General features: G+C 52.0%; 1 protein-coding gene across 1 annotated transcript in view; it reads right to left on the bottom strand.

Moving 5' to 3' along the window:
- The window catches only part of Ntn1 (netrin 1), a 163,171-nt gene extending 140,642 nt beyond the window's left edge, over window positions 1-22,529 (bottom strand). Inside the window, exons 1-2 of the mRNA XM_021642502.2 lie at window positions 22,401-22,529; window positions 20,929-21,986 (exon numbers count right to left, since the gene is read on the bottom strand). Coding sequence (XP_021498177.1) covers window positions 20,929-21,943 — 1,015 coding nt within the window. The 5' untranslated portion in view covers window positions 21,944-21,986; window positions 22,401-22,529. The remainder of the gene's footprint in view (window positions 1-20,928; window positions 21,987-22,400) is intronic.
- Between the last annotated feature and the right edge of the window lie 347 nt (window positions 22,530-22,876).

Below are 22,876 nucleotides of genomic sequence, written 5' to 3'. Positions count from 1 at the left end.
TGTGACGTGGAAAAGCACTACTGGTTCACGTAGTCATGGAGACTTGTGGAATGGCGCATTCACAGTATTAATTAAGCATGAGGCCCAGCACACAAAAACACATACAGAAATGGGCAGCAAGTGTGAGCTGACGCCACCATCAGCTCGCAGAATGTCAGGAAAGCAAACAGGCCCAGGCAAAGAGTGAGAGTAAACGTTGCTATCCGGTATTACACAGACAACAGAGCCACATATGGAAATTTTTAATATATTTTTGTGATTACTATATATAACCATGCTTAAAAATGAAACTCTGAATAAAAAATGAAAATCTGAGTAAGGATTATTTTCTTGGAAAATGGTCCGATTTCACTAAAAGAGAAGTTGAAAATTCCTGAACCAACACTGAAGTATGGAATAAACTGAAATGGTTATCAAATAACTACTTCCAAAAATGGAGGCCAGATGGGCTCATCCTACCCAACCACCAAGAATGGAGGGCCCAGATGGGCTCATCCTACCAACCACCAAGAATGGAGGGCCCAGATGGGCTCATCCTACCCAACTACCAAGAATGGAGGGCCCAGATGGGCTCATCCTACCAAAACTACCAAAAATGGAGGGGCCAGCTGGGCTCATCCTACCCAACCACCAAGACCAGCTGTTTCTACACTACTTACACCATCGGAGAGCAAGGAAGAGTGGAAACTCCCTGCTTTGTTTCATAAAGTTAAAACTGCCTTGACACAAAGGCTGACAGAAAGAAGAAAGGAAGGAAGGAAGGGAGGAAGGAAGGAAGGGAGGGAGGGAGGGAGGGAGGGAGGGAGGGAGGGAGGGAGGAAGGGAGGAAGGGAGGAAGGGAGGAAGGGAGGAAGGGAGGAAGGGAGGAAGGGAGGAAGGGAGGAAGGAAGGAAGAAAGGGAAAGAGAGAGAGAAAGAAAGAAAGGCAGGAAGGGAGGGAGGGAGGGAGGAAGGAAGGAAGAGAGAGAGAGAGAGAGAGAGAAAGAAAGGAAGCAAGGAAGGGAGGGAGGGAGGGAGGGAGGAAGGAAGGAAGAGAAAAGAAAGAAAGGAAGGAAAGAAGGAAGAAAGAAAGAGAGAAAGAAATGGAAGGAAGGAAGGAAGGAAGGAAGGAAGGAAGGAAGGAAGGGCACGCAGACATATCTTACTTTCAAACATAGATCTAAAAATCCAAAATGAAATCTTAGCAAAGAATCATACAGTTTGCACTGGACCAATTCAAATTCAAGCAATCACCAACCACACTACACTGCCGCTCCACGGTACCAGGACGGCTATGAGAGGACTCACAGTGAGCATCAGCGGCCAGCGTCCTCCGTGACATGGGTGGGAACAGTGCAGCTGTGGAGAAATGGGGTTGGCTGTTCTTCAAAAAGTTAAGAGGTTGTTTTTAGACCCACAAATTCCACTCTTGGGTACACACTGAAGAAATAAGTACACATGTGTTAGTTACCTCGCGTTGCTGTGAGAACTATCCTGACAAAAGCAACTCCGGGGAGAAAGGGTTTACTTGGGGTTACAGTTTGAGGAGATACAGTCTGCCGTAGCAGCGAAAGCATGGAAGCAGGAGTGTGAGGCCAGCCTGGTGACCAGTGATCAGGGAGGACAGTGATCAAATTTCACCCACACACAGGAAGGTGGGGGCAGGGGGAGAGACAGAGGAGGACCAACTTCCTTCATCGAGGTTCCGCCTCCCAAAGGTTCTATAAAAATCCTCCAAGAGTATCACCACGTGGGGAGCAAGTGTTCAAATCCATAAGCTGACCTCTTTCAAACCACAGCCACACAGATCCACACAAGAACTCCGCACCAGTGTTCACAGCGGACAGCACCATTATTCATTACAACCCAAATCTGAAGAACAACTCAAAATGAATAAAACTCTGCACATTATTCAGCCCTAAATCTGTGAAACACAGACATATGCTAAAACACAGGCGAAACATGAAAATAATGCTACCTGGAAGAAGTCATTCATAAACCTATGTGCAGAGTATGAATGTATCTCAGAAGTTCATCGGTGCAAGTCACTGTATTAACAGTCAAAGCAGAAAACCGTTGATTAATTTTTGATTGACCTCCAAACAATTAATATTCTACCTAGGAATTATGGCACAGGCCTAGAATCTTGGCACTTTGGAAGTTGAGGCAAAAAGATCAGCAGTTCAAGGCCAGCCTCAGGTACATAGCAAACTCAAAGCTCCCAGTCTGCATGAAACCTGTCTCAAGAGCAAAACAAAACAAAATGGAGAGATGGGATATATTTATCCTATATATTCTTGGATCTTAAAAAAGATCAACCCCCTAGCAAGCCAGGTACAGAATATCTACCTCAAAGTTTCGTCACACAACACATTCCATGATGTGAGTCCAGAAACATCCAGGATCAAAGCCAGGCACACTTATAACACTATTATACGCCATTGGTTTGAAGTTCTAGCCAGTGCAGTAAGACACAAAAAAGCAAATTAAAGGTACAAGAATTGGAAAAGGAGGGCTACGCCCCCCATGGCTTTTGGATTATAAAGTAGAAAGTTAGTGATAAGTCAACCAAAATGCTGTGAAAAGGGATTTCAAATTAACTCAGTACAGCTGCAGGTTGCAACATACTGAAACAAAAACCAGAGGGGTACTGGCAGGGTGGCTCAATGGATAGCTCTTCCCGAGCATCACCAGACCCTGAGCTCAATCCCCAGTGCAGAAAAAAAGAAACCAATAGCTTTCTATGCATAACCGCATCGTTAACTGTTGAGTTGGATGAGACAGAAAATGTTCTTTCATAATCAAAAACAAATTTACTGCTAGAGAGGAGCAAGGTTTTGGGGTGCTTTGTTTTTGAGACAGGGTTCCACTGTGTAGCCCTGGCTAGCTTGGGACTCAGTATGTAGACTACGCTGGCCTTGAACTCATAGAGATCCACCTGTCTCTGCCTTCCAAGTGCTGGGATTAAAGGCATGTGTCAACATGCCCAACCAGGAACAAACTCTTTTTAAATGTATGATTCAAATAAAAAGAAATTCTTTAGCATCCACGTGAGGAATATAAAAGACACAAATAAATGCCTTTTGTTCTATGCTTCCATTTTTAAGACAAAAGTATAAAGACATTTATAGCATAACCATAAGAATGAATAATATTAACGGGACTGTTCATCTCAATTACCATTAGAAAATAGAAAAAAAGCTGGGTGCGATGGCACATGCCTGTAATCCCAGCCCTCAGGGAGGCAGAGGCAGGTGGGTCTCTATGAGTTCAAGGCCAGTCTGGTCCACAAAATGAATCCAGAAGAGCCAGGGCTGTTACACAGAGAAACCCTGTCTCGAGAAAAATAAGAAAGAAAAGAAAAGAAAAGAAAAGAAAAGAAAAGAAAAGAAAAGAAAAGAAAAGAAAGAGGGAGGGAGGGAGGGAGGGAGGGAGGGAGGGAGGGAGGGAGGGAGGGAGGGAGGGAGGGAGGGAGGGGAAGGAAGGAAGGAAGGAAGGAAGGAAGGAAGGAAGGAAGGAAGGAAGGAAGAAACTCTCACAAACTGCTGGTTTAGCACCTAGAAAATAGTTTGGCAACTTCTTTTGAAAAAGTGTGAGTCTGGAGAGACGCTCCAGTGGTTAAGAACGCCGGCTGCTCTTCTAAGGGTCCCAACTTCAATTCCCAGCAACCACATTGTGGCTCACAACCATCTGTACTGGGATCTGTTGCCCTCTTCTGGCCTGCAGGCATACATGCAAAGAGAGCACTCTGCATGTATGAATGAATAGATGCATTTTTTTTTTAAGTTAAACGTGTATCTTTGCATCACTTTGCCATCCCACTCTTAGGCACTGCCCCCAAAGAGATGAAAGCATCCACAGAACTATACACAGGAATGTTCACAGCTACTTTATCAGTAAAAACAGCCCCAAACTGCAAACAACTTAAATGCTGGCAGGTCATTAAAAGTTGGAGGGTCAACATGCAGAGTGTAATATAGCCATATTCTGTGTTATCAACGCACACACATCAGTGAGGAGTAAGTAACCCAAACAGTCACACGGGACAGAAGGACAGTCAGAAAAGTACAAAGCAGGGCTGGAGATGGCCCAAGCGTGAGTAGGAAGAGCACATTCATGTGGAAAGCCAGACAGACACGTCTGCAAACCCAGTGCTGGGGTACAAGGGAGGGAGGGAGGGAGGGAGGGAGGGAGGGAGGGAGGGAGGGAGGGAGGGAGGGAGGGAGGAAGGAAGGAGAGAGTTACCTACAGACACAGGGAGTCACACAGAGAGAAGGGACAGGGAGAAATGAGGGCCTGAGCAACTGAGGAAGACACTGAGGTGGCGCCAGCTTCCAGCCTCCACACACACCTGCACAAACGAACACAAACAACTACAAAGCATTGGCTTCCATTTATGTAAAACTTAAGAAAAGGCAAACCAGGGCCAGCAGGATGGCTCAGTGGGCTAAGGGACTCGCCAGCAAACCCCAGGATCTGAGTTCAATGCCCAGAGCCAACATGAAGGTGGAGGGAGACAGCCAACTTTCTGTAAGTCAGCCTCTGGCGTCCATGCATGTGCTGTGGCCTGAGTGCAGCACACACACACACACACACACAGCATGCACGCGAACATAACCAATACATTCTTTAACTTTTAACAAAAGGAAAGCTGACCCATCAAACAGCACGAAGGAGAAGGAAGGACAAGCAAGGCACGTTGGGAAATGTTTCAGGCTGACTGACTCCTTTGTCTTGGTTACGCTGGAGGTAGTGTGTACACAGGCCAAACTTATCAAATCACACTCTCTAAATAGTGTGATTTGTTGAGCAGCAGTCATATCTTAACAAACCTGTTTTAAAGTCCCATCTGGAATAAAAAAGAGGGAGACACACAAGCAGCAATTTGTGATTTTTTTTTTTTAATTCTTTGGCTTAGAACTACACTCTACCCACTTCTGAATCTCTAACAACCCCAACGGAGACATTCAAATGATTGAGTTATTATATACAACCTGCGGGCTGATATAGCAACAACTGAAAAATCATAAAGTTAGCGACTATCACCGAGCTCACGCTGACAGCACCGTCATGGATTATCAGCGGTACTCGTAATAAAACCTGACAAGATCATCTGGCCAACAAACAAACAAACAAAGCTGAGCGAGAACGATCGCTGAAAAACAATGAGCGGCAAACCCCGCTAAGGCCACGAACAAACAAACAAACAAAAAACCAAAAGCCAAGCCAGGGGCTGGAGAGACAGCTGGGCCTCACTGTGCAGCCCTGGCTGTCCTGGAACTCACTATGTACACCAGGCTGGCCTCGAACTCACAGAGATCAACCTGACTGTGAAATTAAAGACATGTGTCATTCCACCTAGCTCTTTTTTTTGGGGGGGGTTGGGGGGAGTAGATTTGTTAATTTTTTTTTTTTTTTTTTTGGAAAAGCCAAGCAGAAAGCAAGCAATGCAAGACGGCTCAGAGAGGTACAGGCACTTGCTGATAATCTGAGGCAGGTTTGATCCCATAGACCCACGTGGTAGAAGGGAAGAAGCAGATCTGACTCCGGCGTCCTTCAGCCGCCGGAGAGGAGAAGCAGGAAGACACGTCACAGAGAAAAACCAGACAATCTCCAGAGAGATGCACTCTAGAAACTAGAAAAGCACTGGCCGGTGAGCTCTCTGTAAAGGGCTGGGGGCCTTTCAGGGCTGAGAGGCCGCTCCAGCCTGAATTAGCACAAGTATCCAGGCGCCCTGTGCACGCCAGTCTGGGTGGGCTCCACTTTGGACCCACAGAGGGTGTGAGAAAAATGGTCACTGAGAGTCAACACAGGTCTGCAGGCTAGATACTACTGTGAACACCAATTTTCCTGGTTTTGATCATTGTGAGATGGATATATAAGTTAATTAATGTTTGGGAAACTGAGTAAATTTGTCTGACTTCCACACACCCACTGAGACATGCACATATACACACACAGGAGCACACACACACACACAAACACACACACACACACAAATAAATGTGAGACATTTTAGATAATAATAAGAACAACTAGAAAAGAATTAATGCTGAGCCAGATATTGAAACGCATTGTCCAGATAGGAAGTGACAGGAAAATAGATAGAGCTGTCAAACAAAATGGAAACTCCAGAAAACAGATCCAAGTTTATACAGTGCCTCAGCATTTAATAAATGCGGCAGCTCGAGTCAGTGACAAAGAACGTTTTTCAAGAGCTGTCACGGAACAGCTGGCTAAATATCTGACGAAAACAATGGGCGTCCTTACCTCACACCACATGTCATAAATAACTCCAGATGCAGAAGAGATGAAAATATATGATCTTAGGCTCTGGCAGCAGAGCCGACTGAGGTAATACGGAGCCCGGCCGCTGCAAGCATCTAGAAATACTGAACGGAACCTAATTCCAAAGCACATGTGAGTCGTGGCAGATCTTGTAAGAATGAAATAAAAGGAAATCCACAGAGGCAAAGAGAATCTGAACACCCGAATACTCAGAGACTCTCTGGGTCCCCAGAGGTCGTGAGGTGTGGGCCTGTAGCCGGAGAGGAGGAAGGAGAGAGACGTGGGAAGGGAACTGGTTATTAGATCTGGAAATGGGCCCTAACGCTCTGGGGCCTGGACTTCAGTGTGCAAACAAGGCAGGAAAGGCAGCCTTGCAAATGAGAGAATCTCTCTCTCTCTCTCTCTCCCTCAATGTGTGTGTGTGTGTGTGTGTGTACTTGAGACTCTGAAGCTAGAGACTTGCCTGGAACTCACTCTGTTGCCCAGGTCGGCCTCCAACTTACGTCAATCCTCCTGCCTCACCCTCCTGAGTGCTGGGCCCCTTATAAATGAAACAGCCAAGGATTTCTCGTCTCACAAAAGTTTACGCTCAAGTGTTAGGATGAAGCAAATGGTGGTCTGGAGATCTGGCCTGGCAGTTAAAAAGATCATACTGCTCTTCCAGAGGACCAGAGTTCAGCTCTCAGAACCTATGCCGGGGCTCACAAATGCCTGGAACTCCAGCTCCATAGCATCCAACACCATCGGCCTCTACAGAACCCAAAATCGCATGCATAAACCCACACAAAGACAAACAAATGCACACACAACTTAAAATAAAGTAAAGCCCAAAGCAGTGGCACACTCCTTTAATCCCAGCACTCGGGAGGCAGAGACAAGATGACCTACTATGACTTCAAGGCCAGCCTGGTCTACACCAAGTTCCAGGCCATCGCTGGCTTCACAGCAAGACTCTCTGTCTCAAAAACAGGTAGGCAGGGGTGGGGAGGAGGCACAGGGGGTTGGGGGAGGGACTAAAGAGTGCTTACCACACACTCCTGAGGACTGAGTTCAGATCCTAGCCCCTATATAACCACCCACACACCCACAAAATGTCGGTAGGATCACCAGAGCTTGCTGGCCGCCAAACTAGCCAAGAAAACGTGAGACCCAGACTCAGGAAGAGACCAGGCCTCAAAGGACTAGGCAGAGGGTGACGGCACATCCCAGACGCCCCCTTCTGACGTCACGGTGCCCCTGTGGGCATGCTACCTCTGTGTGGCGCATACACACGCCTGCACGCACACACACGGACACTCCTACAGATACTATACACGCACACGTCTTTAAAGAAAGAAAGAGTGCGTGGGAGGATACCCACTAACACGCCGAGTGAGTTAACCTGCAAGGAGCAGGATAAAGGTGCTGTCTGCGGGGTAACAGACAGCTGCGGGCGTGGGCACTGTGGGCAGTACGGATGAGGGGGGAGATGTCACCGCAGGGCGACACCTGACTGAAGACTCCACATCTGCCCGCACCCACAAGAGCAGCGCCGGCGGAGCACAACTGTCCAGCACGCTGAGAGCCTCACTGACGATGCACAGAACTGGGTGGGAGCGAAGCGGGCCCAGGCGGGGCCCTGCAGCACTGTCAGAGCCCCGGGTGCTCCCCGGTGCGGGCAGGCAGCTGGCAGACAGGCACAGTCACCTCTGGCCGATGCCGGCGCGCCAGGAGTGAGCAACCGCAAGCCAGGTGACAAACACGTGGCCCTTCCGAAGGAACTCTAACGGCCTAACGGCCTTTACTATCGGCCTTTACTATCCGAAAGGGAGAAACGAAACATCCGGCCCGGGGGGGCGGAGGCGTTTAAGATCCCATGCATACCCTTCCCTGTTTGAAATAATAATTTCCAAGGCGATTAATTAATAAATGAAAATGTTGGTCCCCGTCCAGTTTCTGGCAGAATTAATGCAAAGACACTGGGTCATTTCCATAACTGAGACCAGAGGGATTTCCACAAAATCTGAAATAAAAATAAGCTCACAGTCAGAAAGTCCAAAACACATAAGGAAATCATTCGCCTCGAGCAAAGGTCAGCAGACAAAACGAGGAGGAGGACCCGTGCTCCCCAGAACCTGAGATCATCCATCAAACTAACCAGGAACATAGGAGAAGCCTCGCTGCAGGCCCTCACAGGGAAAGCGCCGCGCCGGGCAGAAGGCATCAACATGGGCCCTGAAGAGAACACGCGGCATGATGTCACTGACAGGAAGTTCAAAAGCGGGTAAAATTCAAGAGCCTGGCACAGCCGTGCTGGCCTGTAATCCCAGCGGCCCGAGGCAAGAGGATCTGGGGTCTGGGAAGAGCCTGGGCTCCCTGCAAGCAAGGCAAAGGTCTACGGTGTGAGAAGTCAAAACTGGGGCTAGACGGGGTACCTGGGGGTTGGGAGAACTCAAGGGGTCTTCTGGAAATATCTTATCTCCTGATTTCGGCAGAGACTCGGGTGTGCCCACCTTGTGAAAATTCATCCAGCCGAGCCCACGTGATCTGGAGGGGTGACAGGCTAGCTGGCACACGGCAAGGCAAAAAAGGAACAGGCCTCTGTCATCCCCACCGAGGAACGGGAGGTGCTGGAGGGGTGGCGTGAATCTCAGGGAAGGACACTACCCTGGAGGGAAGGCCCTTCAGGTAGGGCCATGGCAGGCTTCTGAGGAAACCCCAGTGGGAGTGGACAGAAGATGTCTCATACTGCAGAGCTGCTGCCGGTGTGTGTGTGTGTGTGGGGGGGAGACAGGCTGTGCGCAACACACACACACACACACACACATACACACACACACACTGTCAGAGCTCAAAGGGTTTTAGCAGCAGAAGGGCCCGGGTGGGTCTCCTCTGCTTCTCCTGCCAGGGTGGACGCAGAAGGATGAGGGAGCATGAGGGTACGGTCAGGGAAAACCAGGAGCTTCAGGAGCCTGCTCACGGTACCTGGCCTCAGCTTCTCCACCTGGGAAATGGATGCAAAGCAGCCCAGTCGCTCTCCACCTCGTGCCCCGCCACAGCCTACCAGAGCTGACCACTCAGGCCCTAGGGCCCAGCAGTCCAATTCTTTATAAATCCCGGGCAGGAGTTCATTCCTACAGGCTTCAAAAAGGCGTGGATAAGTATAGTCACAGCTGTGCTTTTTTTTTTTTAAGTAGGCATATATATATATATATATATATATATATATATATATATATATATACTTTTCTATGTAGAATGGAGAGATGTACTATGCTACTCTCATATCGCAAAGAAGTGGGAAGGAAGTAAAACTCATGAATCGTCACCACACCCGGATAACCACCTCAACAGCAGTATCAGGACTAAAAATCCTCTCTGCACAAAGTTAAAAAAAAAAAACTAAGAGCCACTCTTGGTGGGCTTCAAGGGGCACGATGCCCCGCAGGGATCTTAGGGCCGCCTCCAGCGTGCTGGTAAGTTCCTGACGGGGCCGCTGGTTATGCCAGTGTGAGCACAGCGTGACAGGTCACCGAGCTGAGCACTGAGGGTCATGTGCTATGTGCTGCCACAAAGGAGTTTACTCATTAATGACAGAACCAGCCTCCCTGGGTTGGTATAGCACTCACTGAGGTAATTATCTACAAGGTGCTGAGGGCAGGTCAGAGCGACCCGGCCCTAAGTCTGCAATCAACGCCCGCCTCTCTGTCCCTCTTCAGAGCCCCAGTCTGAAGGCTTGGCCTGTAGCGGTCTGAAGTTGGGCCTCCAGGCTGCCAGGCAATCGACATGGAGGGCTAAAGGTCCTAGTGCTGGCCAGGGTCTGGACCCAAGCACCTGAAGGCAGGAAGGGTTCCCTCACTAAAAGTACCCGTGCCTATCTGGAGATCTCACACATCACTGAAGGGACGCTGTGCTCCCTGACCTTGGTTCAGGGGGAACGGAGCTCCGCATTCCAGGCAGACATCTTTCATTTCAAACAACAACAACAAAAAGACTCCCTACCCTTGACTGAGACAAATAAACCAGGGTAAAACACACAGAGGAGCACTCAACCTCACCCTGGCCTAGCACATCTGGGTACCACAACGGCCAATCTGCCCGAAACCGTGGTTTCCGAAGGGCTGATTGCTGTGGCTTGGAAGGAGATGCCATTTCCTTCCTCATGGCAGCTCGAGAGGCCAAGCTCTTTCTCACGGCGGATTTTCTCCAGGACTGAGCCACAGAGTGAGACAGGGGTGTGTCTGAGAAGAAAGGGCTGCCTGAGACCAACCTGCCCACCTCTGAGGTCTGGCTTCTGGGAGAAAACAAGTTGGCCACAAGGCTGTGGGCCGGGGGCCTGTGTCCAGCAGCCCTGCCCAGAGGCCGCCCAACCCCACGGTACTCTCATGCTTCTCTCATGCTTCCAATGCCAAATTCTGTATCTGTAAACACAATGTGTTTCCTTTTTCATGCTGGGCTTGGAGCTGTTACATTGTTCAGTGCTTTCTGCACTGGCCTCCATGTGAGTAGAGCAGAGAGTGTGGCCTCAGAGGGACCCTCCCCTCAACATCACACAGACTTGGTCTTGACTAGAGGGAACAACTTTTGGGAGATGCTCCAGAAAGCCTCAACCACCTGGGTCTAGCCTGGGCTAAGCAGGGCCAACGTTTGCCCAAGCACACCCTCGTGGGCTGTGAGCGAGCACCTGCCTGGGAACTGCCAAGCTGACATTCTAGGAAGACCACACTTTGCAGGGAACTGTGGCTCCTTAAATTCTTGGCAAGACGAAAAAGAAAATAAAACAGCAACACCACATCAGAACAACTTCAGGAAGAAAACAGTACACGGACATACACCCTGCTTCCCCTCAAGACCCCAGCGCTTTCCCTGTGCCCTGGGCATGGCGCAGAGCTCCTCACTCTGAGTGGACCACCCATCTGGAAGGAGCATCTTACCTTAGCGTTCCCTGCATGGCCGGACCCAACAGACCCAGCACGACAGCAAGTGCTCCTGAAACACGGTACCTGCCCGAAGGTGGTGGTGGGGGTGGGAGGGGAGACAAGGTCGGAAAACTATTCTATGATGAAAAACCGCAGGTACTTCTCCATCTCATGTACTTGTGGTCCTATAAGGTCATTAGGAGAGCATGCTGCAATTAACTAGCAATGCCTGCCCAGGTAGGGTTGAGGGATGCGTTCGCTAGGTGCAGCCATCTGCCATCACCCACGGTTTGGCCATCCGGGGTTTCAGTTCCAATTAATCACGTAGAAGATTCTGGAAATAAGCGAGTATCACTTTTGAGCCAAGCACTATGGTGGAATCTCAAGCTATCCTGGTCCATTCCGCTGAGAACGTGAACCGGGCCTTTATCCGGCGCGTCCAGGCTGCGTATTCCGCCCCTCCGTAGATCACTAGGCCACGTCTCAGTTATCAGGTCTACTGCCGAATACCAGCGCGCGTGCTCAAGTACTTGCTTTACCTAACGATGGCCCCAGAGCACACGATGATGCTGACACTCCAGATAGGTCCGATAGAGCGTAAAGCACTGAAAGCAGGGCTTTCCAGGACAGAAGGAAAATAATCACGCTGAGGCTGGGAAGACCCACAGTACAGGGTTCCCTGGTAAGCAGACTGGTTTACCTTCTGTTAGAATACTGTTACGGATGGGCCCTATTTTTCATCATCGTACATCTTGGCATGCCTGGTTTATACATCAAACTTCATAACAGGCACGGTAGGTCTAGAAAAAAATTACACGTAGGGTTCAGTATTATCCATGAGGGCAGACATCCAAAATGGGCGCCGTGGAAAACAGATGAGAGAAATGTTGATGAGAGGGCCTGGAGGGACTTGCCACAGCCCCTCCAAATAGGTACAAGCGGAAGAAGTCTCGATGGCATCCTAGCAGCCAGGAAGTGCTCATCACTCCGGGGCTTCGAATACAGAATGCTGCACAGCACAGGAAATTATGAGATCTGTCTCATTTCCTTATTTAGAACTCAGTTTATCCAAAACTACCCCCCCCTTCAAGATGCCTGTGGTCCTACAGATTGTCTGAGTTAAGTGTGGAGCCTCTGGAATGTGTGAAAATTGAACACGACAACTAATAACCTCTCTTATCTGTAGCAGGAAAAAAAAATCTCAAGAGAAAAATAATCTAGAAACTTCAGCGACATCCAAGGGGGGCAGAAATGGACCCCTCCCCCCGAACTAAAATGTGGTCATGTACACAGTGAACCAAGATCTCACGGGGATGGGGTCTGCGTCCTCCAAGGAGACAATTTTCTGAGCCTTCTTCCAGCCAGGCCCTGGGATGTACCGGACATCACTTTCTGCCTTAAATGTTTCTCACCCAACAAATCCACTTTGACCTCTGAAAGGTCAACCCTTGTGAAACCTCGGGGCCTCCTCCACGTGGGACTCTTCTTCCTCCCGGGTCTTCGTTACTAGCCTACATGCGCTGCAGCGTGGCTTTATCTCAACCCACCTAGCTGCTGCATCAACCCCAAAGGACCCAGGGCTTTCCAGGGAGGATTTCACACAGACCATGGCAAAGGGATCTCTTCTACCCCTTGGTGGTACTGCTGGCCCCTCACGTGGTGTCGTCTCCTTTCATGCACGACGACGTGCTGAAAGCTGCCTCAGAATGAAGGAGGGCTGGGACAGGAGTTGAGAGAGAGAGAGAGAGAGAGAAAGGCCCCAGCAAGAGACATTCCGCATGTCACCGGTCCCCGGCCACAGGCCCTTCTCTCCTTCAGAGCGCAGAACTGACCCAGCAAGGTGTTCGGGTTTGGACCCTCGAGAGCTGATGATGTCTCTCTGTAAGGTGCGCTGCACCTGTGTGCAGGGTGCGCACACAGACGGGGGTCAGAGGACAGCCGTGCCAGTCCTCCCCCGAAAGTGAGCTGTCGGGCTCTGTTTTGGCCAGTGCTTTCTACGCCGGGGCCTCCCTGGCTCTCTCCTCCACCTCCTCACGGCTGCACTGGCATTAGGCCTGTTCTTCTGCAACCGTCTCCACGTGGATTGTGGCACGCTGACCTCGAGTTAGCAGACCTCCGCAGCGAGTGCTTTCCCCGGTGAACGATCTCACAGCCCAGGGCCGGCGTGTCTACAAACGAAACCTGACGTTGGGGACACAGGGTGGTAGAGCATCTGCCTGGTGCGCTCAAAGCCAGAGGTTTGGTCCACAGGACGCCGTCCCCAGCTCACACTGAGTGGGTCTCTGGCTCTGGACATCAGGGGAGGCTGACATAAAGCTCTTTTGGTTTACTGCAGAGCTAGGACTGGAACCTAGGACCCTGGGCATGCTAACCAGACTCTCCCTCTCAGTCACACCCCTAGCCAGAGCATAAGCTGTAGATATGTATGCCGCAGTGTGTATACATGTTTGTATAGTATGTATACACGTGTGTGAAAGCCAGTAAACTCTAGGGGTCCTCTCTGCCTCCAGCTCCCAGTCCTGCAGTGCATATGCCCAGACTGTCACATGGGTTATGGGCATCTGAACCTAGGGCCTTGATTTGTATGGCAAGTGTCTTACCAACCTAACCCTTCTCCCAAGTTTTGTGTGTGTATGTGTGTGTGTGTGTGTGTGTGTGCACGCGCGCATATGTGTCTGTGCGTATCTGGGTGTCTGCCTGTCTGTGTGTGTCTGGGTGTCTGCCTGAGTGTTTGCCACATGTGTGTGGGTGACCGTGGAGGCCAGAAGAGGGCATCAGATCCCCTGAGGCTGGAGTTACACAGTTGTGAGCTACTTGGGGTGGGTGCTGGGAATGAAACTCCAGTCCTCTGGAGAAGGGGCAAATGCTCTTAACCACTGAGCCATCCCTGCATAACTTTTAAGCACATTAAGGGGGATGGAGAGAGGACCTGTGGCCAAGCATGCACACATATACACACACACTTTTTTTTTTTGTCTTTTTCAAGACAGGATTTCTTTATGTAGCTCTGGCTGTCCTGGAACTTGCTCTGTAGACAAAACTCTAGCCTCAAACTCAGAACACCTGCCTCTACCTCTTAAATCCTGGGATTACAGGTGTATGCCACTACTACCCAGTTCAAAAAAAAATTTTTTTTAAAGAACAAAAGCAAATTAAGATGTATTTCTGATCCATGTATGGTTGGTTCACACCTACAATTCTGGCACTCAGAAAGTACACAGGCTACACAGAAGTTTCAAGCTGCCCAGGCTACCTGGGATCACCTTGACTCAAAAACCAAAAGTAAACAAATAAACTGAAAACCTCCTTCTGAGTGCACCAGAGAGATGCACTTTTGGAATATGAAGAGCATGGGAATCCAGCAGCACAGTCTCCCCCGTGACCGCAGACAGCTCTGAGGAGGACGCCCCTGTCTAGCAGACTGGCCTGGGCAGCTCACTTCTTCCCAGCTCCATTCAGAGCAGCAGGCCCTGCGAGTCAGTTATAATAGGACACGGCTTTTACGTGATCAGCCTCAGCAACAAACGCCTCTGATGCCCCCTGCTCTGTCCGGTGCGCCCTGCAGACGAGTCCCCACTTGGTGTCTGTGAGTACACCGCCCTTCGGGGGCAGCAACATCTGTTTCTGAAAGGCCTCTGCTCCTTGTGGCCATCTGATTAGTTGGACAAAGCGCATGGAGAGCACTCATGCAGTGCCTGGCCCTCTGCGGGGTTTGTGGTCTGTCTTCAGGACTCAACCTGACAACCACCTGTGACGGCGGTCTCAATGGCGTCCCCGGCCACCCAAACCAATGCTTGCCTTCCAGGCCTTCCAGAAGACAGGCAAGATGCTGTGGGCTTCTCTCTTAAGCGTCAGGGTTAAGTCCTGAACGTTCCAAAAGGCCCCCCAAGACCTCCTGTCTCCCCATAATGAAGGGCGTTACAGAAACCCAAGGCATGGTAGTCACTTCTGAAAGGAAGGAAAAAAAAATACTGGCTCACAAAGTATCCATCCCTGCACATCCACAGATAAGGCTGTTTTATAATCCAGCTCCCCAGAGGGCCATTTATTTCGGTGCAGCCAGTGTGCACAGCAGACACTGTAGAAGCCATCAAGATAACACGAATAACAACCCAGTGGACTTTTGAAGTGTAAACATAAAAGTCTATTAAGAATACAATGTTGGTTTAATCCCAAGACAAAAAATTTACTTAATGAAAAGCACAAGTCATCTCCAGGAGGGAATATCGATCCCAGCTGTGGGCAGCAAACTGGGGGCGGGAGGGGGGTTCCTTCCAGGGAACGTCTGAACTGCAACCCACCGCCTTTCCAGTATTTACTCTGGACATAAAGTCGCGAATACTTTTCCGAGGATCTCATTTTTCTCCAGGAGGAGGAGGTCAGAGAGGAGGCTGGGCAGGCTAACAGGAGAGCTTGGCAGAGCCTGGAGATGCAGGCCTGTGCCCGAGGGCTGGCCCTGACTCCTTGCCGCCCTTCCCTGCACAGAGCTGGGAGCGGCCTCCTCCTGCACCAGGTGCTAATGAGGACCCCAGCGGAGACCTCACTCAGGCTGCCCAGTGACAGGGACAGCCTTGCGCTGCTGACTGTCCTGACTGACAAATGCAACTGTTCCACCGCACTGCGTTATCCATCAAACTCCCCCTTTCAGCATCACCTTCAGCCACTTCCTGCTTTTGTTCTGTTCTGTTTTATTTTTCACCATATTACAGAGAAGCAAGAGGGTGAAGCGCCCTTGGGTGAGAAGAGAAAGGCGTTTGAAAGAGGATTTTTGGACTATCAGCCCTGCTTCACCTAAACCTCTGAGAACCACCACAGGCCCTGAGATCAAGACTTACCCTCTGTGGGCGTGGTGCCATGACGTTAGCATCCCAGATATCTGGGAGGCTGGGGCAGGGAAATCAAAAGTTCAGGGCCAGGGCATTGAAGTGGCCTGCTCAGTGGTTAAGAGCACTTGTTCTTGCCAAGGACCTGGGTTTGATTCCCAGCACCCACATGGTCCCAATATATCTGTAAACATGCAGGCAAAACACTCATAGACATAAAAATAAATAAAATGTTTCCTAATTTTTTTTTTAAGTTTAAGGTCAGTTTGGGCAAGTTAGCAAGACTCTGTCTCAATCAATCAATCAATCAATCATCAATAAGATCAGACATAGTGGCTGATGCCTTTCCCAGAGCTTAGGAGGTGGAGGCAGGCAGATCTGTGAGTTCGAGGCCAGCCTGGTTTATACAGCAAGTTCTAGTACAGATGGAGCTACATAGAGAGAGACCCTATCCCTAAAAACAAAAACAAAAACAAAAATAGGGCCAGCCAGGAGGTGGCTAAGAGAGTAGAGGAAACTGCCACCTATCCTGATGTCCTGAAAAAAAGAAAAATTCCCTAGGAAGCACAGGGTGAAAAGAGAATTAACTCAGCAAGTTGTCCTCTGACCTCCACACACAAACACACAAACATAAGCTTTGAGACACGGCTTGGTAATGAGGCCCTTACCCAGCATGCACCAACATGCAGATCCAATCAATGGAAACACATACATACATACAGACAGACAGACAGAACTATCCTCCATGATAGTTCTCCCGGCCCACTGGTTACGGCAGAGACGTTATCTGCTACTTCATGCGTAAGTATGTATTAGCATAATAACAGCATGATATACTACAAGCCAGCACACCTAAGAAAACTACCTCCAGCTACAGCAAGAAGTAACAGGTTGCTCCGCCTTTCCCCCTGGGTGTAAATAACACGGGCTCAGTCGTTTCTTTCCCTCACCCATCCAACCAGGCCATGTGGACGCGGCCCAGCACACACAACAAAGTCAAGTGTGATCACAGAGCCCGAGCTTTGCCACCTAGCAGCTCTGCGCTGTGAGCAAACCGCGCAGTGTCTGTAGGCCATGGTTTCCTCATCTCTAAAATGAGGACAATAATAGCGGCCATTATTTGCAGAGTCACAACGATCAAATGACTAAATTAACGTAAGCGCTTGGCAAAGAATAAGCCCTCAAGAGTTAATCATCATAATGACTGGTAATTATAATAATTACTGCGAGCACTAAAAACCATACCCTCATCCACAGCTAGGTGCCAGGCTCTGGACGGGCCAGCAAATATTTCTGGCCTTCTGCTATGGCAGGGGTCTTTAGCAGGGCACTGGATTCTTTTTCTTGGCATCTCCTCTTCCTCCTCCCTGCTTGACGAACGCTAAGGGTGCCGTGGCACCAGGGTTACCTGCGGCTCCCCAGAGCCATGTTTAAGCAATCAGGAGCACTCCGTTCCAGGTACCCATGGCTGTAGGAGGCCCGGCCAGCATGGCACTCATCTTGCAAAGGTGTGTTGTGTGGGGGTTTTGGGTTACAGCTAAGCACTGAAAAGCCATAGAGCCGGTCGAAAAACGAGTTCTCATAATCTCAACCGTCACAAGCCAGCAGAGAGGCTCATGTTGACATCCCCACAGTAAGATGAAACATCATGCCTCCTCAGGCACCAAATGCTAACGCGGCTCCCACGTCAGGGGGACACTGATTAAAACTGATGCCAGTAACTTATGAAATGCAATATGGTCTTCAGATGCTCTTTTGAAAGAAAAAAAAAGAGAGAAAGGAGGGAAGGGAGAGGGAGGGCTCAGCCATCCAGGTGCTTTAAAACTGTTCCTGCATTTCTCCCTCCAGTGTACACCCCCACACACACAGCATGCATGGGGTTTCTTTACACAGTGAAGGTAAATGCACGCGTGTGAAAGCATGTGAACACTGCAGTACATATGTGTGGGAGTATGTGCTTATTCCGCTGGGAGCTGTCCACGGCGTAAGGCTACACAGTCCTCTCCCCCACGGCACATCAAGAGCTCCTTCCGTCCAGAGGAGACCCAGAATTGCATTTAAAACACCGGACTTCTCAACAGTCCCCAGGTACTCTGTAGAGAAGCCCGCCTCGGTGCGATGCTGAAGCGAAAGCTCGACCTGAGAAACCACATGAGATCCCAACACGGCTTCGGGATCTCTGAGGGCCTGGGCCACTGCGAGGACAGTCGAGAAGCCTAGATTCTCAGGGACTTTGTTAAGGAAGGAGAGCTCATCTAAGGAATGGTCCCATTTAGGCCCACTATAAATCACCTTTTATTACTTCTTAAAGAAAAATCAGAACAGCACGGGGATGCTGCTTGATTTTAGTCAAGACTGATTTTTTTTTTTTTTTTAATTTAAAGGGGGAAAAAACCCACAAGTTGTAAATAGTTGTAAATAGACTAATGGTCTGGGCAGCTTCATGTGTCAGCGGTGTGAAATTCACAGAATGGGCTTACGTTTGGGGGGGATCTAGCTGCTGAAGGTACAGAGCTACGCGTGAAGGATTTATTAATGTCTCTCCTAGCACAGAGCCCTTCCGTATCTCAGAACACCTGTCAAACAGCACCAGTCACAAATCCCCACTACAGGGCCTTTTCATAAAAAGCTGGACCTTTCACTGTAAATCACTCCTCGATTGTCCTTGCTGGCTTTCTTTCTAACAGAATGGTGGAAAAATCACTAGGACTTCAATTAAGACTTTCTGGGAACTTCAATCTGATGTTTCCAGTTCTATCTACAAGGTATCAGAGCATCTATTCAAAAAGGAAACTATAAATAACTTCAGCGGCTTGGCTTTTATGAAATGACTGAATAACTGGTGAGATTTAAAGATACTTTAACTACGGAAGAATTAAAATAACTTCAGTAAAACCCTGAAAAAATATTGTTAGCCGATCATTTGTCATGGAGATTATGTACTTACTAGGCCTAATTAAACTTTTTGAACAAAAACCACTTGCTAATTACATTAGTTAATATGTTGATTGCTCAACTTGGCACAAAAAGAGGGGGGGTCAATCCAATTTGTGTGTAGTTAGTGCTTTGGTGGAAAGACAAAAAAAAAAAAAAAATCCAAAACTGGAGAGATTATTTCAAGTCTGGGACCATCACTGTAACAAAACAAACAGGCTGTGTCTTCAAACCCTAAACTATGGAGAAAGGCGTGATCAATACCTCCCTCAGATAGACGGAACCTCCACACTAGTGATTTTTTTTTTTACCACAAATCTAGATTATTCACCTCAATGCATGCACTCACGTTTGTCCAATTAAACTCTGCTGGAGGGCATACAGAGTCATCTTTCTCGCGCACGTGCAAACTAAAACTGATAGCAAAACCCTGGAATCCCTTCAAATGCACACAAAAGGAAGAAAAGAAAAGAGGAAAGGCAAAGGAGGGGAAGAGATGGGAAAAGCTAACATTTCTCAGGGAACTGAGCAGATCAAAGGCACTTTATTCTCCAAGACCACTGAGTCTGGGTGCGACCACTTCACAGATGCCACACTGGAAGCTGGCCCCCCTGTCCCTGGAAGGTTAGGGCTCCTACAGTAGGTCTGCAAAGGCTGAGACACAGCGCGGTTTTAAAGGGGAGGCCCTGCGGTGCAACAGGAGGCGCGGGCGGCCGCAGAGCAGGGCTCCAGCCGGGCCTCCGAGCGCCGGGCCTCCGAGCACCGGCCCTCCGAGCACCGGCCCTCCGAGCACCGGGCCTCCGAGCACCGGGCCTCCGGGACATGTTTTCCATTCGCCTGCTCAAAAGCCTGCATCCACAGCCGGGAGAGGCAGCAAGGATTCGACCACAACATGACACAATTAATCAGAACCAGACTCCAAAACGTGTGCTGGTGGGGACCAGCGAACTCTGCAGTGTGCCTCTGAGGGTGAGGCGACTGAGGAGACTTGCACTGGTTCTCTGGGGCTGGGGGGGAGGGGCGGGAGCTGTGTGTTCACAAAGATGTGCACCAAATGGCACATTGTGGGCCAAATTATTTTCATTACGCTCACTGTCAGATTCATACATTTACATCTAACGCTGAAAAGTGGAGTCGGACTCTCCCCTCTCTCTTTCTCTCTCTCTCTCCCTCTCTGAGGGGGAAGGTTGGGGGGGCGGGAGGGGATAACCGACGCTGGGAGTTTTTGCACCAACAAAGTTGTTCAATTCAGAGGCAGAACGTATGCTCCCTTCCTTGGCCTCTTTTCCCACCCAGGCGTATTCACCAGCGCCGGTTGTCAGACTTCTCTTTCAGGAGCCGAAACTCTATTAGAAATTGAGACGCCGGGTCCTTCGTTAATCCAAAACTGTTCAACCTCACCAAACCCCGGAGCTAACAAAAAATCCGGTAGACTTCTCTTTTGGACCAGGATTGAATTAGTTTAAAATAGTTACTGAGGCCTCCTTTGTAATCTGTAGATAGTAATTAATTGAAATCACATCACCCTCCTTTCGCTAACACGAACACGCTGTTCAACAGGGGAAGGGGGGAAAAAACAAGAAAGAGAAAAAAAAATCGAACCATAAACAGACAAATGGAGGGTGCAAGAGTGCCATTTGCTGGGTACCCGACCGGTCCCAAGCTGCTGACAGTTCTCTGCCATCTCCCAAGGGATTCGTGGTTGGACCGTCCCCGGCCCCCAGCCGCGCGCCCAGCTGCAGCCCCAGGAACGGGGGATGGGGCGGAGGTGGACCCCAGGCGCTGAGCAAAGATTCCGTTCGGAGCTGGCATCAGGGAGACCCGTCCGCACCTTCTCTCCAAACCACTCCCTTCCTCCACCCCCGACCTCCGCCGCCGCCTCCCGGCCGGCTTCGAGGTGGGTCCGGAGGACGCGCAGAGCCGGGCGTCCCCACCGCCCCGCGCCCGGCCCCGCCGGGGCCCCCCCGCGTCCCCCCGCCGCCCGCGGCCGCGCGGCGCCCCACTCACCCACGCACTCGTTGGCCTCGCGGGCCGTGGCGCGCTGCCAGGGCCGGTCGTAGTGGAAGGGCTTGCAGCGGTCGCACTCGGGCCCGGCCGTGTGGTGCCGGCAGTCGCAGACCAGGCTGTCGTCGCGGTCGCGCACGCAGCGCGCCGCGTGCCCGTTGCACTTGCAGCGGCCGCCGACCTGCAGGTCGGACACGGCGTAGAAGTAGGAGTCGCGCGCCAGCTCCGAGTCGTCCTCGTTCTCGTCGCCGAAGGTGTGCAGGCGGCTGAAGGCCACGCGGATGTCGGTGGCCGTGACCCAGTCCTGCAGCACGGGCGAGTTGTCGAAGTCGTGCGCCGAGGGCCGCCCGTCCAGCGTGCTGAAGGCGATCAGGCCGCCCGAGAGCGGCCGCATGTCGGTGTGCGAGTCGGTGCACACGGCCTCCTGCTCGTTCTGCTTGGTGATGGGCGCGCGGTGCGGCCGGTTGTACATCTTGCGGCACTGCGTGGAGTAGAAGTGGAAGGGCACCCACGTGCGCCCGTAGTCCATGGACTTGTAGATGGCCATGGACTCGGGGCGCGGCGAGCAGAACTGCAGGCTCACGTAGGTCACCTCGAACTTCTTCCCGAGCGACAGCGTGAGCGTGACGTTGTGCGGGAACTGCAGGTAGTTCTCGGACTGCCAGCACGTCAGGTTGTGCGGGTTGTTGAGGTCGGTGAGGAAGGCGGGCGGGTGCGCCTTGCGGGGGTCGGACGCGTTGCAGAGGTGGCAGGAGCGCAGCCGCTCCTCGCCGCGCTCGCTCACCACGCAGTAGCGCGCCGGGGGCCGGCCGCAGGTGCTGGACACGCGCACGTCCTTGCCGAAGGCCGCGTTGACGAAGTCCGGGATGCAGCGGCGCGGGTGCCCGTTCTCGTCCGAGCAGGGATCGGGCTGCGCCGCCTGCCCGGCGAACATGCTGAGCCCGGGCCCGCCGCGCGCCGCGCCCGCCAGGCACGCCACGGCCGCCAGCGCCGCCAGCGCCTCCCACGCGGCGCGCATCGTGCCGCGGCCGGCGCGCCCCGGGCCCCGCCGCGCCCGGCGCCTGCGGAGAGAGGGGAGCCGCGCTCAGCCCGCCCGCCCCGCGCCCCCGGGCCTCCGCGGGGCGGCCGGGGGCGAGGCCCGCCCCCCGGGGCACCCACCCACCCGGGGCGCCCCCCCGCAGACCCCGGGACGCCCCCATCCCCGGGGCGCGCGGACACCCCGAGCCGCACCGCCCGAGCCCCGTCCTCCCCGCGGCCTCGGCCTCCCCGCCAGCCGAGGGGCATGCCCGCGCCCGTCCGCCCCTCCGCGGCTGTGCCCGCCTCGCTCCCCGAGCCTGGGACGCGGCGGGGCTTCGGGGCTCCCAAGCCCGCACGGCCCGCGTGCCTCCGCGGCCGCCACCCGGGGTCCATCCTCGGGCCCCCCGGCCCTGGCCGGCCGCGTCCCCGCCGGGGACTCCGCGGAAGGGGAACTTTACCTCGAAGTAATGGCTAAAGAGAAAGAAAAGTTTGCCCGGCCCCGGCCGAGGAGCCCGCGCGCCGGACGGCCGAGAGCCTCCCGCTGGCGGCTTGCAGGCGCGTCCTGTGTCAGCGCGGGCTTGCCAGCTCCATGCCCGGCGCGGCCGCCGCTGCCCCAGCCCTGGCCCCGGCCGCCGCCGCCGCCGCCTCTTCCTCCCGAGTGACGACGCGGCCGCCCGGCTCCCGCCGCGGTCGCCGCGCTGCCCTGCCCGCGCCCGGGGCGCACACACTCGCGCACACACACACACGCGCACACACACACACACACACTCCCGCTCGCTGGCGCGCACTCACACACACGCGCGCACGCCCCCGAGGGCTCCGCCGCCGCCGCCGCTCGCGCCGGGACTCGGGGGGCGGAGGGGGCGGGGGGCGGGGCCGCCGGGCGGGGCGCCGGCCAATAGCGTCGGCGAGCAGCCGCCCGCCGGCGAGCGAA

Source organism: Meriones unguiculatus, chromosome 11 (assembly GCF_030254825.1).
Source record: "Meriones unguiculatus strain TT.TT164.6M chromosome 11, Bangor_MerUng_6.1, whole genome shotgun sequence".
In the NCBI taxonomy this organism is placed as follows: domain Eukaryota; kingdom Metazoa; phylum Chordata; class Mammalia; order Rodentia; family Muridae; genus Meriones; species Meriones unguiculatus.
The sequence above is the reverse complement of the archived record's forward strand: the minus strand, read 5'-3'. Positions and strand labels throughout refer to the sequence as shown.